The sequence below is a fragment of the Brassica napus genome, chromosome C3 (assembly GCF_020379485.1).
Source record: "Brassica napus cultivar Da-Ae chromosome C3, Da-Ae, whole genome shotgun sequence".
NCBI classification, from domain to species: Eukaryota; Viridiplantae; Streptophyta; class Magnoliopsida; order Brassicales; family Brassicaceae; genus Brassica; species Brassica napus.
The window spans coordinates 8,359,532-8,372,675 of NC_063446.1; the positions used below are offsets into that span (position 1 = coordinate 8,359,532).

Below are 13,144 nucleotides of genomic sequence, written 5' to 3' on the forward strand. Positions count from 1 at the left end.
GTAAACAAGATGGTTCCAGCGTTATGGACTATTTTGGCCGTCTTGTACTGAAGTGGGAGGAACTTGTACGTTACAAGCCAATTCCACAGTGTACCTGCGGAGCCTCGGAGAAGTTTGTTGCTGAGTATGAAGAAGAGAAAGTGCACACCTTCCTGATGGGACTAGATGACACTCGTTTTGGTAATGTATGTACCAACATTATCGGGATGGATCCTCTGCCTGATCTGAACTCGGTGTCTCACCGGGTGGTGAGAGAAGAGAGACGCATTCTCACCTCCAGAGGTGAACCAAAACAGGATGCAGTCGGGTTCCTATCCAAGACAGACGGAGGTTCCAGCGACAACGCGTTAATGAGTGGTGTGACCGCAGCAGTTGCTCGCAGTCAGGGTAGCTCACTGGTTTGTAGTCATTGCGGGAGGTCTGGACACGACAAGAAGGACTGCTGGCAGATTGTCGGATTTCCGGAGTGGTGGACAGAGCGAAATCAGAACAGTGAGCGTGGTGGACGTAACAAAGGCAGAGGCAGAGGACGGGGTCAGGTGAGAGCTAATGCAGCTCAAACTTCGACTAAAGTTGGTGGTTCGGGATTCACCAATGAACAATGGGCCTCTCTAACTGCTCTTCTGGAACAACAGAAAACAACACCAATTCCCGACAAGTTGAACGGTAAGCAGCAGACTGGTGAGGTGATCCTAGACACTGGGGCATCTCACCATATGACTGGTGACCTTTCTCTACTTACTGAGACCGTGAATATTGTGAACTGCTCTGTGAGCTTTGCAGATGGTAGTCAAGTTTTCGCGTCAAAGAGTGGTTCTCTTAGACTTTCAGACAAGATTACTTTGTTACACGTTATGTTTGTGCCAAACCTGAACTGCACACTGTTATCGGTTGCCAAGCTACTTAAACAAACCGGATGTCTAGCTGTATTTACTGATACTCTATGTGTGTTGCAGGACCGTTTTACGAGGACCCTGATTGGAGCCGGTGAAGAACGGGATGGCGTTTATGTTTATCGAGATGTTACTATGGCACGAGGACACAAAATCAAGTCTACTGAAGACAAGACGCTGTGGCATCGGAGATTAGGACATCCTGCTTTTGGTGTTTTAGGACATTTACCTTTTGTTTCTGGTGTTTTAGACAATAAGGAAAAATTTGGTGGTTGTGACATTTGTTTTAAATCCAAACAAACTCGAGGGGTGTTTTCCGAGAGTTCTAATAAAGCTTCAGTACCATTTGAGTTAATACATGTTGATCTGTGGGGTCCCTATCGTAAACAATCCTCCTGCGGTGCAGTGTACTTTCTGACGATTGTTGATGACTTCTCGAGGGCTGTGTGGATACACTTGTTACTTGAGAAAACTGAGGTCAAGACAGTTCTACCAAACTTCTGCAAGCTGGTTCAGAGGCAGTTTGGTCGCCAGGTACAGACAGTAAGGAGTGACAATGGTACCGAATTTATTTGCTTGTCCAAGTATTTTTTGGAAAATGGAATCATACATCAGACGTCGTGTGTAGCCACTCCACAGCAAAACGGTCGGGTTGAGCGGAAGCACCGTCATATTCTCAACGTCGCGAGATCGTTGATGTTTCAAGCAAACCTCCCCGTCAAATTCTGGGGAGAGTGTGTGCTTGTCGCAGCTCATGTCATTAACAGAACACCCTCGAGTCTGCTGCATGGGAAGACACCGTACGAATGCTTGTACGGCAAGGCACCAAATTATGCCGACATCAAAGTATTCGGTTGCCTGTGCTTCGCACACAAGATGTCTCGCGATAAAGATAAGTTCAAGGAGAGAAGCCGGAGGTGTATCATGGTGGGATATCCTTACGGGAAGAAAGGATGGAAACTATACGATCTGGAGAGTCAAGAGTTCTTTGTGTCTCGAGATGTAGTGTTTCAAGAAGACATGTTTCCGTATCAAGAGAAGACGATTGAGCCGGTTAACAGTGATGATCTTCCTGTCTCTCAAGACTTGGAAGTGTTCCAGGAGGTTCCACTGATTGAGGAGTTGTCTGTGGGGAGCACTGTTCCAGTAGTTGAAGCTAGTGAGACTGTCGTAGTGTCAACCGCTGAACCGGACGTAGCAGAACAGGTCACTGAAACAAAGAGTTCTGAAACAGAGGGAAAGTCGTCCGTAGCAGAGCCTGTCGAAGTGGAGCAATTGTTGGGAAGAGGACAGCGAGTCTCACAACCTTCAGTCAAACTCAAGGACTATGTGACCTACAACTCACAGTGTCTCATTGATAAACATAACGCCACTCCAGTCTCACATGCATTAACTCCATCAAGGTCCTCCAATTCGGTTCAAGGTAATACATCTTACCCACTCTCTGCATATGTTACTGACGCTGTGTTTTCAGAGAAACATCAAGTGTTTCTTGCAGTCATAACCGAGGGAAAAGAACCAAAGAGCTTTAAAGAAGCTATGCTGGATCCTAACTTTAAGGAAGCCATGTCAGTAGAGGTGGAGGCACTTGAGGAACAGGGAACGTGGGACGTAACAGCACTACCTAGAGGAAAGAAAGCGTTGATGTGTATGTGGATCTACAAGTACAAATACAATGCTGATGGGAGCATTGAGAGGCCAAAGGCTCGTCTGGTTGTTTGTGGGAACAGGCAAGTAGAAGGAGAAGACTACAATGAGACTTTCGCTCCTGTAGCCAAGTTAACTACGGTACGAACCCTCCTGGAAGTGGCTGCAGCCAAGAATTGGGAAGTACATCAGATGGACGTACACAATGCTTTCCTCCATGGGGATCTGAAAGAAGAAGTGTACATGCAGATGCCTCCTGGTTTTCAAGCAAGTGCGCCAGGTAAGGTCTGTAGGCTAAGAAAATCTTTATACGGCCTGAAGCAAGCACCGAGGTGCTGGTTCGCAAAGCTGACAACTGCGTTGAAGAAGTTTGGCTTTGTACAATCCTACTCTGACTATTCATTGTTCACATACATCAAGGGAGAAAAATCGCTGCGAGTACTCATTTATGTTGACGATCTGATTCTAACTGGTAATGACGCAACCATGATGAGCAAGTTCAAGGTATATCTGAATGAATGTTTCAAGATGAAAGACCTAGGGAGAGCTAAATACTTTCTGGGAATTGAAATCGCAAGGGGACCTGAAGGAATGTTCCTATCTCAGAGAAAATACGCATTGGACATTGTAGCAGAAGCAGGGATGCTTGGGTGCAAACCTGTCTCGACTCCTATGGAACAGAATCACAAGCTGTTGTCTGTTGCTGGACCGTTCTACAAGAATCCAACACGGTTCAGGCGTTTTGTGGGAAAGCTCGTGTATCTGTCCATTACGAGACCGGAGCTGAGCTATGCGATTCATGTACTGTCGCAGGTTATGCATAAGCCAAGGGAAGCGCACTGGGATGCTGTCGTGAGAGTGATGAGATACTTGAAGGGGTGTCCAGGGCAAGGGATCATGCTGAATGCTGTGAGTGATCTCCGTCTCCGCATATTCTGTGACGCAGACTGGGCGGCTTGTCCTAATACAAGGCGATCGCTGTCATCGTTCATCACTCTGCTCGGGAACTCTCCAATTTCCTGGAAAACTAAGAAACAAGACACAGTGTCACATTCATCGGCTGAGGCAGAGTACAGATCCATGGCTGCAGCACTACGTGAGCTCAAGTGGCTGAAGAGGCTTCTGCGCGACATGGGTGTACAACACAAGGTACCTATGGAGATGTTCTGTGATAGCAAGTCAGCTCTATACATCGCAAACAATCCTGTGTTTCATGAGCGGACTAAACACATTGAGTCCGACTGTCATAGTATTCGAGATGCAATACAGGACCGGTTAATTGTGACACGGCATGTGCGAACTACAGAGCAGCTAGCAGACATCATGACCAAGGCTCTGGGTGCTCCTGCGTTTAATTACTTGTTATCCAAGTTAGGTGTTCGTAACCTACATTCACCTACTTGAGGGGGAGTGTTAGCGTTAGCATTGGTTTGGTACGGTTGAGCTCGGTCTGGTTCGACTAGAGGAGCAAGCTTTGTTGGAGTCAAGATAAGATCGTATAATAGTTGTTGTAGAATATACGTATAGATTCTGATAACTAAGGATCTATTATTGAGATCTCTTGTGATGTATATAATCTTGTTGTACGTAATGAATACACAAGAAATTCACAACACCTTCTTCCTAAGTTAACAATTATCTTCATCGATCTTCTGCAATTGAATATACGATTCTTTGTTTGTGAGAACATTGATTCGTTGATAGAGGTTTTCATACGAGGATACTCTATCAAGAAACAGAAGACTCCATCGATGAGAGAGAGTGTGTGTGTGACGCTCTTCGTTCGTTTAAAGATGTAAAAGTTGTAGCCGCGGTTCCGCCGAGTGGAGAAGAAGATAAACGCGGGTGATATCTTATCAATAACTTACAAATTAGACCCAAAGTTTCTAAATTGTGCTAAATCGTCGCATTTGCATAGTGTGGGCTTCTAATTAATTTCATACAACCACAAAACTTTATTAATTTCCTTATAAAATTCGAATTATGGTTTAAACATAAAACCGGATTATACGAACTTGTAGATTTTTGAAACCACGTAATCAGTCAAATATTCACCTGACTGAACTTGTAGTGCACAAACATCGCCTATTTTTCTGCACTACATGAATCTTGTTATAACTTATCTTGATCATTGCTTAGACTCTCTTGGTCTCAAAAGCTTTAGAACAATCATAGTTTATATCTTTGAAATTATATAATTCTTCTTTGGTGTTAACTGTTTATCATTTATGCACTTTTGCTGACTCAATAAAACATTGTAATAAATAAATAAAAACAATAGGGTAAACTTCATGATAAAAATAAAAAAAGAAACCGTGCACATTATCATATGAATTTCTCTCCATGAAAATAATATTTCCAAATTATGCATTCCGATATAATAATATATTTTGGAAAGTGGGCAAAACAGAATAAACTTTTTGGTTTCTAATGTATCCTCTGATCGATCGCACCCGATGCAGATTCTAATTAATCATATGCTTTGAGCAACAAAGTTTGAATCCCTTTCTTGTATAATACCAACCTTAGCCGGTGAGAAACCTCCACCAAACACCATATTTTTTACCGGATACTCCAACACTAATCCATAACATCTTCTACCATCCAGTGTTCTTGCTATATTCTCTGTTCACTTGTTGAGTTTAGCTCAAGTCAACGGGGTTTGTAAGAAGTAAAACTGGTGATTCTGATTGGAATTACAGTGTTTTTTCATAGCCAGGTTCGCAATTGAATCGGTTTTGTGGATTTAAGTGACTCATTAGCGGTTCAGTTTTGACGATCATGATTCATGACCATGATAAGATGATATTAGCTGTTTTGCGGTTTCAGCAAACTGGAAAGTTTTAATATAATTAGTTTACTATTGTTAATAAATTATGTTTGTCTGCAAAATGTTCAGCAAAAAGAAAAAAAATGTTCTTTAGTAATAAACTATGTCTAATTAATAAGGATGTCGCTAATGGCTGAATCAGACTAACATCATGAACTGAATATTCAGAATTCAAATAGCAAAAATCATTATGGCCTTACAAGTTACAACCTGGTAACCAACACCATGAAAAACTAGCACGCATAATCACTTTGTTGTTACGCAAACTCATCACAAAGCCTTACTTGTTCTCTGTTCCAATCAAAGACGACTTCACATTTGGCAGAGCCTCTTGGAATTTTGAGGAGTTTCTTAACCAAGTCATATTTTTTTGCTGAACAATCATTCTTATGCAAACGTAGAGTGAGTTTCTTGAGGATTGCAGAATTTTCAAGGATATACCTTGCTAGGTTCATTTCTCCAACAAGTCTTGAGAGTGTGACATTGAAATCAACAAACTCTAGAGACGATAGTAAACACTCAGGCACATAAGAAATATCTATTTCATCCATATATTGCAAGTGCTGTTTCTGATGAAAATCAGCGTCCCGTTCCTGAGGAAATAAACAGAGGATTAAAACGCAATGAAAATAAAAGAATAGCAGAATCTTCATATAGATAGAGATGGAAAAAAAAATGTTATAGGGTTTAGCATATCACCACCAAGCTGAGGGACTTGGTGGTTTGGGCAGCTCTTAAGAATGGTTGGTAACCATTTCCAATATGAATAGCCCTAACAAGAAAGAAAATTAACCTGGGTCAGAAAAAACTTTCTGGATTGAAAATGTACAGGAATTGACATTGTATATACCTTGAAAGTGTCTCCAGATAACATCATATGCCTTATAACCTTGGAAATGCTGGAGAGAAAACTGCAGAATCTATTTATATTTGAATAAAGATTTGCTTCATCAAAATCCCAAAAACTTAACACGGGATCAATAACTAATTTGACGTTGGTATCCGTATTGGTTATCGTAAATCTTTCAAATAGGTTAGCTTTGATGTTCAAAAACCCTAGTCGAGGAGCATCGATCACAAGTGACGACCCACTAAAGTGGCCTTGTATACTGAGCTTCTTCAACGACTTAGAGAGCACTCGTAAGACTTTTACATTATGATTCAGACATCCATAAATGTCCAACTCCTCTAGGACAGGGCGGGACGAGAAAAGTCTCTCGAAAGTGGCCTCATTGGGATTCAACATACTCAATAAGTGCAAAGTCTTCAGACAAGGTAAGGCAAGAGCACGTCAAGGAGTTTTAGAGATACTAGTGTCTCACAGATATAAAGGCTTAGAGGCATCCGATGAAAACAATAATTAGTCAATGTGTAAGAATTATAATTTTTTGGACCACACCGATCATCTAGATGTTGAATCTTACGCTTAACTTTGGCATCAATTCATGATGTGACATAAGAAGAATCATCTCCACCTTCATGATTTATATCAACATTTAACTCGACTTTTTCTATGCATGAAACCCTATCGGAATCGAAAAACCTGTCACCAAAATTAACCAAGGCATCTAAAGCTTGGAAGTCTTGATAATCCAAGTCCAAACGAGGAACCCAAAGCCAGAGAGTCCTCCATCTGGTGGATAGAACACTTGTTCTTACATGGGAAGATGATAAAGTATCTGGCAGATCAAAGGATCAGGCAAATCGCTTATAATATCTTATTCATTCAGCCTCTGAAGCAACTCTTTCGATTTCCCTCTACCAGCCATGTCTTTTATTGTAATATTAAAGACTGTTTTGTCTGCATAATAAATTTAAAACCAAAGTTTCAAAAAGACAATCTGCCTAAACATTCATCGTCTGAGAGAGAAACTAAATCATACTGAGACTAGTCAGCCTAGGGTTTCTTTTTAAACCAAACTGTACCGAGAATGTTTTGACCGAAGGGAATGAAATCACTTACGACTGTAAAATTCGCCGAAGGGAATGGAAATACTTGTCTGGAAATTTGGAATCAGTCGCCGAAATTGGTATAGCACACGGCTCTGAAGGAAATGTTTAATAGGGGTTTCTAGGTCAAAGATTGTAGCTAATAGGTTTTGAGGTCAAAGATGGTAGTTAATAGTCGTGTATATCTAATTAATAAAGTGTGTTTCTTACAAAAGCCCAACAATCAATTTTGGCTAGTTTACAATTATTCATAATAAAAGGAATGAGCTTCACGGCTTGTTAGTTTGCTTTAGATTACAGATTAGGCCGCCCAAAGTTTCTACTTGTTAGGAGAACTCAACTATAGGGCTCAGGATAATATCAGAACCCGAAATTAAAACCTTAATCTGACCTGAAATATCTGAACTGAAACCTGATTTGTTATACAACAAAGAATGGGTATTGAGTTACCAAAAATATATTTATTTTCTTAATTTCAAATGTATTATATCTTTTGTTGATATCTAACATATTTTCTGTGAATTTTTTGGCTCCGATGTCTAACATAATTTCAATAAATTTACAGAAGACCAAAAAAATCTCTTACCTCTGTTTCGCTCGTAAAGCTGAAACAAGCCAAAACTGATGTTCTTAATAACCATGTCGAAACTCAATGAATATTAGAACATAAATGATTAGTCTATTGGTAGTGACTAGTTTCTATTCCAACAACTACCCAAAAGAAAAAGTCCAATGTCTTATCTGTTAGACCGGTGCTCCCTTTGTATGGAGTTAAATATGGCCAAAAATGGGGCCTGAAAAAAACGCGTTCGAGCACCAAAAGAAAAAGATCAGCAATTCAGCACAACATTGCTATTGGGAGATTTTTTATCATGATTTTTTTTTGTTAAAGGATTTGATTTTTTTAATCATGATGTCTCATAAATAAAAGAAAAAATAAGTTATTATTTCATCAAATATATATCTCAAATATTAAGAGTTTTTTTTTAGTCTTTTAAATAATATAATTTGGAAATCGTAAACCGCCATTGTATCTTGGCTTTCTCTCTCCTCTGTTTTCTCTCTTCCAAACGTTTCACACAGATGGATGATTGAGAAAGCCAAGCTAAATGGTCTCTCTCTTTCTTTTCTCTATCTTTGAGAGAGAGAGGTTTCGTCAAGCTGCCCGGAGCTTGACTCCCGATGTTCGGGCTATGCCTCTGGCAAGCGGTGGCTACCAAAGCACCGTCTTGGCCGGCTTCTGACTCCGGCAAGTGGGTGGTTCTCATAACACAATCTTGTCCGGCAACGACTCTGGCAAACGATGGCTTCAACAGCACCGTTTGGCCGGCGACTTTAGTGAATCATCGTCATCTCCGGTGATTTCTCTAGTATAGCTCGGGATATGTCCGAATTAGTTTTTAGTTTTTAGTTCTTTCCTTTCGTTGATCATCGTTTTCCTTACTTTTCCATGGAGTTTTGTTTGTATTGAGTTTTTAATGTTGGATAGCTTCATCCTCATCCCCATTTTAATGGGTCGATTCATCTTCATGCTTACACCTATCTTCAAAGTTGGATTTTGCTGATTTGTTTGGATCTGAGCTATCTCTGTGTTTTTTCCCTTCGTGATGCAATTGAAACTCATTCTCTTTAAAGCGATGATTGGTACTGGCTCAACCGTATCTGGGTTTGTGGCCTTCGAAGCTTTCGTTTATGGTTGTTTCCGTTATCAAAGCTTCCGTGTCCGGCGACGAAATCTTGATCGGTAATCCCACCCTTGCCTCGTGTCCCTTCACGCACCAGCGTCTTCACACGTGGCATAGAGCTGTCGAACTTTTGGCGTTTCCCCGTTTGGGCCTCGTCTTGTCTGGGCTATGTGTACCCCTTTGTAAAGGCCTACGTTTGAGGCTTTCATTGTAAATGTGTTTGTGCTCTCTTAGAGCTTTTCATAATAATAAAGAGATGATAAAAAAAAAAATATATATAATTTGGAATGTTCGTAGATAATGTTTTTCAACATAAAAATATCCATCTAGCAAAATAACAAAAAAAAAATTTGGGTAGAATTTATGGTGGAGAATCTTGCATGGATAAATCCCATTGACGTAGTAGTATTTATTTCTGGTGTTACTTTCCACACGTGCTATTTTTTCAAACACACAAGTAATTGTCGTTAACAAAATTTGACCGTCGACTTTCTAGATATTACCCGCCATCCAGCCGACCAATCTTACGTGGCAGTCCCAACCTCCACCCACAACTAAACCGGAACAAACCACCCCAACTCCATCGCCGTCCAACCTCTTTATAAAGAAGAAAATAAAAGTATCTTCTCTTCTTCTTATTCTTATTCCTGTTGCTGAACATCACCCAGATTTCTCAGGAAGACAAACATCATTGAGCGAAAACGATGCCGTATTGCGAGGTCGTGAAAGAACAAGTCGTCGACGCAGAGACGACGCTGAACAATGCGGGGGTTAAGATATTCTACAGAACGTACGGTCATGGTCCTACCAAAGCTCTTCTCATCATAGGTAGAACTCTCTCTCTCCGAGCTTGACTTTAATTGGGTTTTCGATTTAAATGCTTAAAGTTTTCTCCTTTTTCGTTCAGGTTTAGCTGGAACACATGAATCATGGGGTCCTCAAATCATGGGATTAACAGGGACGGATCAACCCAACGACGAAGAAGACGAAGATGGAATCGTTTCTGATGATTCAGGAATCGGCCAAGGCATGGAGGTCTGTGCTTTCGACAATCGTGGTATGGGTCGAAGCTCCGTGCCCTCCCACAAATCTGACTACACGTAAGTCTCAATACTAAGAACCTGTCTGTAGTTAGAGAGCTGGTCGGAGTTATAGACAATTAAGAGTTTATATTTATTTATTTTTTTTTTACAAATTTGAGGAGTTGTATATAGTTAAATTTTTTCCAATTTTTTGGGAGTAGACCCTTTCTTTTTACTTCGATTCAACAAATTGTGAAGTTAGTTTTGTTTGTGTCCTCTCAGAACAACTATAATGGCAAAGGATGCAATTAGTTTATTGGATCATTTGGGATGGGAAAGAGCTCACATTATTGGGCACTCGATGGGTAAGTTTTTTTTTCCAGACAATTCAAGGGACTTTTGTTTGTTCTCTTACACAAGTCTTGTTTTCTTCCTTCTTAGTTCTTATTGTAGTTCTCTTGGTGGCTTTTTGATGAAACAGGAGCAATGATAGCTTGTAAGTTAGCTGCAATGGTGCCGGAACGGATTCTTTCTCTAGCGTTGCTTAACGTTACAGGTGGAGGTTTCGAGTGTTTTCCCAAGGTACGCTTGAATCTAACACATGGCGCTGTTTCATATGTGTTGTTGGATCTTTTTGATTTATTATATGAAAAATGAAAAAAAAACGATTTGTTTTTATGTGCTACAGCTTGACAGGTTAACGCTTTCCATTGCGATACGTTTCTGGATGGCAAAGACCCCTAAACAAAGGGCTAAAGTTGATTTGGACACACATTATTCTCAGGTGGGAGATATTCGGTGTGGTGTGCTTAAATTCTATAAGAACCAAATTGACACAGAACAGTTGCTTAGTAGAGATTTGATGATTAGACTGGCTTGTATTGTTGGAGGAATGTTTTATTACAAATTCTTTGTATGGAAAAATTTGGCACTGTCTTTCTCTGTTGTGGTTGTTATAGGCGATCAGATGATTGCTTTGGTTTACTTTGGTTCCAAAATTCTATGTGTGATACATGCAGGATTTTCTAGCAGAACGAGTAGGAACTAACACAAGGCGGGATGTCTTATATGAGGTGAGCATACTTGTTTCATGCGGAGAAAAGTACACAGTCGTATGATCTAAGAGGAATTATATTTTGAGTGATGCGAATGCAGCAATACGTAAAAGGAATATCAGAAACTGGAATGCAGTCCAAGAACGGGCTTGACGGCCAGCTTAATGCGTGTTGGTTACACAAAATCACAAAACCAGAGATCGAACGGATCCGCTCTGCTGGATTTCTTGTCTCGGTCATTCACGGAAGGTATGTGACAACGGATGCAGTTAGAATAGGATCATCTCATGCTCACAGTTTAAAGAATCTTTACATATACACAACGGTTGATTTTGAGTATTGTGGTGGGGGTTTATATGCAGACATGATGTCATTGCTCAGATACGTCACGCGAGAAGATTGGCGCAGAGGCTGTATCCTGTTGCTAGAATGGTGGATCTTCATGGTGGTCATCTTGTTAGCCACGAGAGAACAGAGGAGGTACTGTTTTGCCCTATTTACTCATATCTTAACGTCTCTGTCTCTCTTGCGTCTGATGTATATAAAGACTTGAACACTAATGAGTTTTTGCTTCTTTAATCTCCTCCAAACTGCAGTAAATGTTTGTAGTTCTCATACTCAGATTACTACAACTTATCGATAACCATATAAGATTGAAACAAAATCAGATTATTAGTCTTAAAAAAATAAGAATAAGTTGACTATAAATCAGATTATTACTCTCAACTTCTGTAGTAAGTAATCATATTGTTACATAAACCTCGTACTGTTAGTTTTGATAGCAAACTATAAAGACTTACCAGGCTCTTGAGTTCTTTGTAAGAATAGCATTGCTATAATATAATAGTTCTTGAGGAAACAACTGTTTTTCCTGCTCTTGTCAGTATCTTTCTTATCTATCTCCTCAGAACCTGGAAAAAAAGGATTTAACATACATTACTGATCAATTTTTGCAGGTTAATAAATCTCTTGTGGAGTTAATAAAGGCGTCAGGAATGAAGAAAACACCAACCGATTGGACTAACCTCACCCCTGAAACTCCCGGTATAAGAGTTACACAGTTATCCATTCTTGTAGACCACTCTTATTCTATTGAAGGTTGTTCTGAGACTAATATCAGTGTGCCATTATCAACGTTTCCTTTCAGGTTATTTCAAGAGGAGAATAGCATTGATTAGAACCTCATCAGAAGGCAAGAATGCAGCCTCTCCTCCATCTTTCATTGTGGAAAAGTTTCATCGATGTCTACTTTTCCTCTTAGGGCTTCTGGTTTTTGTATTTGAACATGCAAGAAGAGCTTTCAGGGTCGTCAAACCCGTCAAAGTTGGGCCTTGTCTCACATAACAACAACACACCTATCACACATTTTAACTCATCAGACCGGTAAGCTCCTCACTGCTTTAACTATGACTAGTAGAACTTTAGCAACTAGACTTATCCTAAACAGAGTTTTTGTACAGACAATTATGCAGTTCTCCAATGATCAAGCTGATGAAAACATAAAGATAAGTTTGCTGCAAACAGAAGCTAGAGAAAGCGACCACTGCTTGTACATGGAAGAGATGATAATAATACAAAACTGTTGATATATACATGTATAGAGAAATCATTTCACAAGGAACATTTGCTGTAATTTACTACCTTGATCGAAATGTAATATGTAAAACACAAGACATAAAAATCTCAATTGAGACCTTTACATGTATTTTTACAAGTTCTATATGATAATGGTTATCTCTATAACGGATTAAACGCTTTAAAATATACTAGAATAAGAATAACCACTAAGAAAACAACACAATTAAATGCAGTAGAAATTCTTGGTCTTTGATTAAACATTCTATGTTTTATGAATCTTCACCATGTTGTTGTAATATATGAAAAGACATGTATGAAGGTTATAGCTTCTAGGTACAAAACAAGAGCTAGTTCTAAAAGTAAGTACAAAGAAAACAGAACAAAGAGATGAGAAGAGGACATGCCTGATACTGCTTCTGTCTGAAACCACAGCTCAAAAATCATCTTCCGTGGATGATGTCTTGTTTCCTTTCTTTTCTTGTAG

General features: G+C 39.8%; 1 protein-coding gene, 1 long non-coding RNA gene and 1 pseudogene across 3 annotated transcripts; 1 reads left to right on the forward strand and 2 right to left on the reverse strand.

The window, feature by feature from the left end:
* Positions 1-5,459: 5,459 nt before the first annotated feature.
* LOC106441670 lies at positions 5,460-7,139 on the reverse strand (annotated as a pseudogene).
* Positions 7,140-9,576: 2,437 nt separating this feature from the next.
* On the forward strand, positions 9,577-12,820 carry LOC106437504 (putative carbamate hydrolase RutD). 2 transcript variants are annotated; one of them, XM_022698917.2, is made up of 12 exons: positions 9,577-9,833; positions 9,913-10,105; positions 10,310-10,392; positions 10,509-10,609; positions 10,716-10,811; positions 11,047-11,100; positions 11,183-11,331; positions 11,445-11,562; positions 12,039-12,126; positions 12,230-12,274; positions 12,344-12,465; positions 12,543-12,820. In XM_022698917.2, exons 1-11 carry the CDS (start codon positions 9,710-9,712, stop codon positions 12,424-12,426), a joined length of 1,134 nt encoding a protein of 377 aa, XP_022554638.1. In that variant the 5' UTR covers positions 9,577-9,709; the 3' UTR covers positions 12,427-12,465; positions 12,543-12,820. The 2 variants fall into 2 exon arrangements, with proteins under 2 accessions (XP_022554638.1, XP_013733851.1); XM_013878397.3 differs by having other exon boundaries at positions 12,230-12,465.
* LOC125584226 lies at positions 11,347-12,029 on the reverse strand. Its single transcript, XR_007321205.1, has 2 exons — positions 11,883-12,029; positions 11,347-11,672 (listed from the first exon to the last, which is right to left on the reverse strand). It is a non-coding gene; the product is annotated as an uncharacterized LOC125584226 (long non-coding RNA).
* Positions 12,821-13,144: the final 324 nt, after the last annotated feature.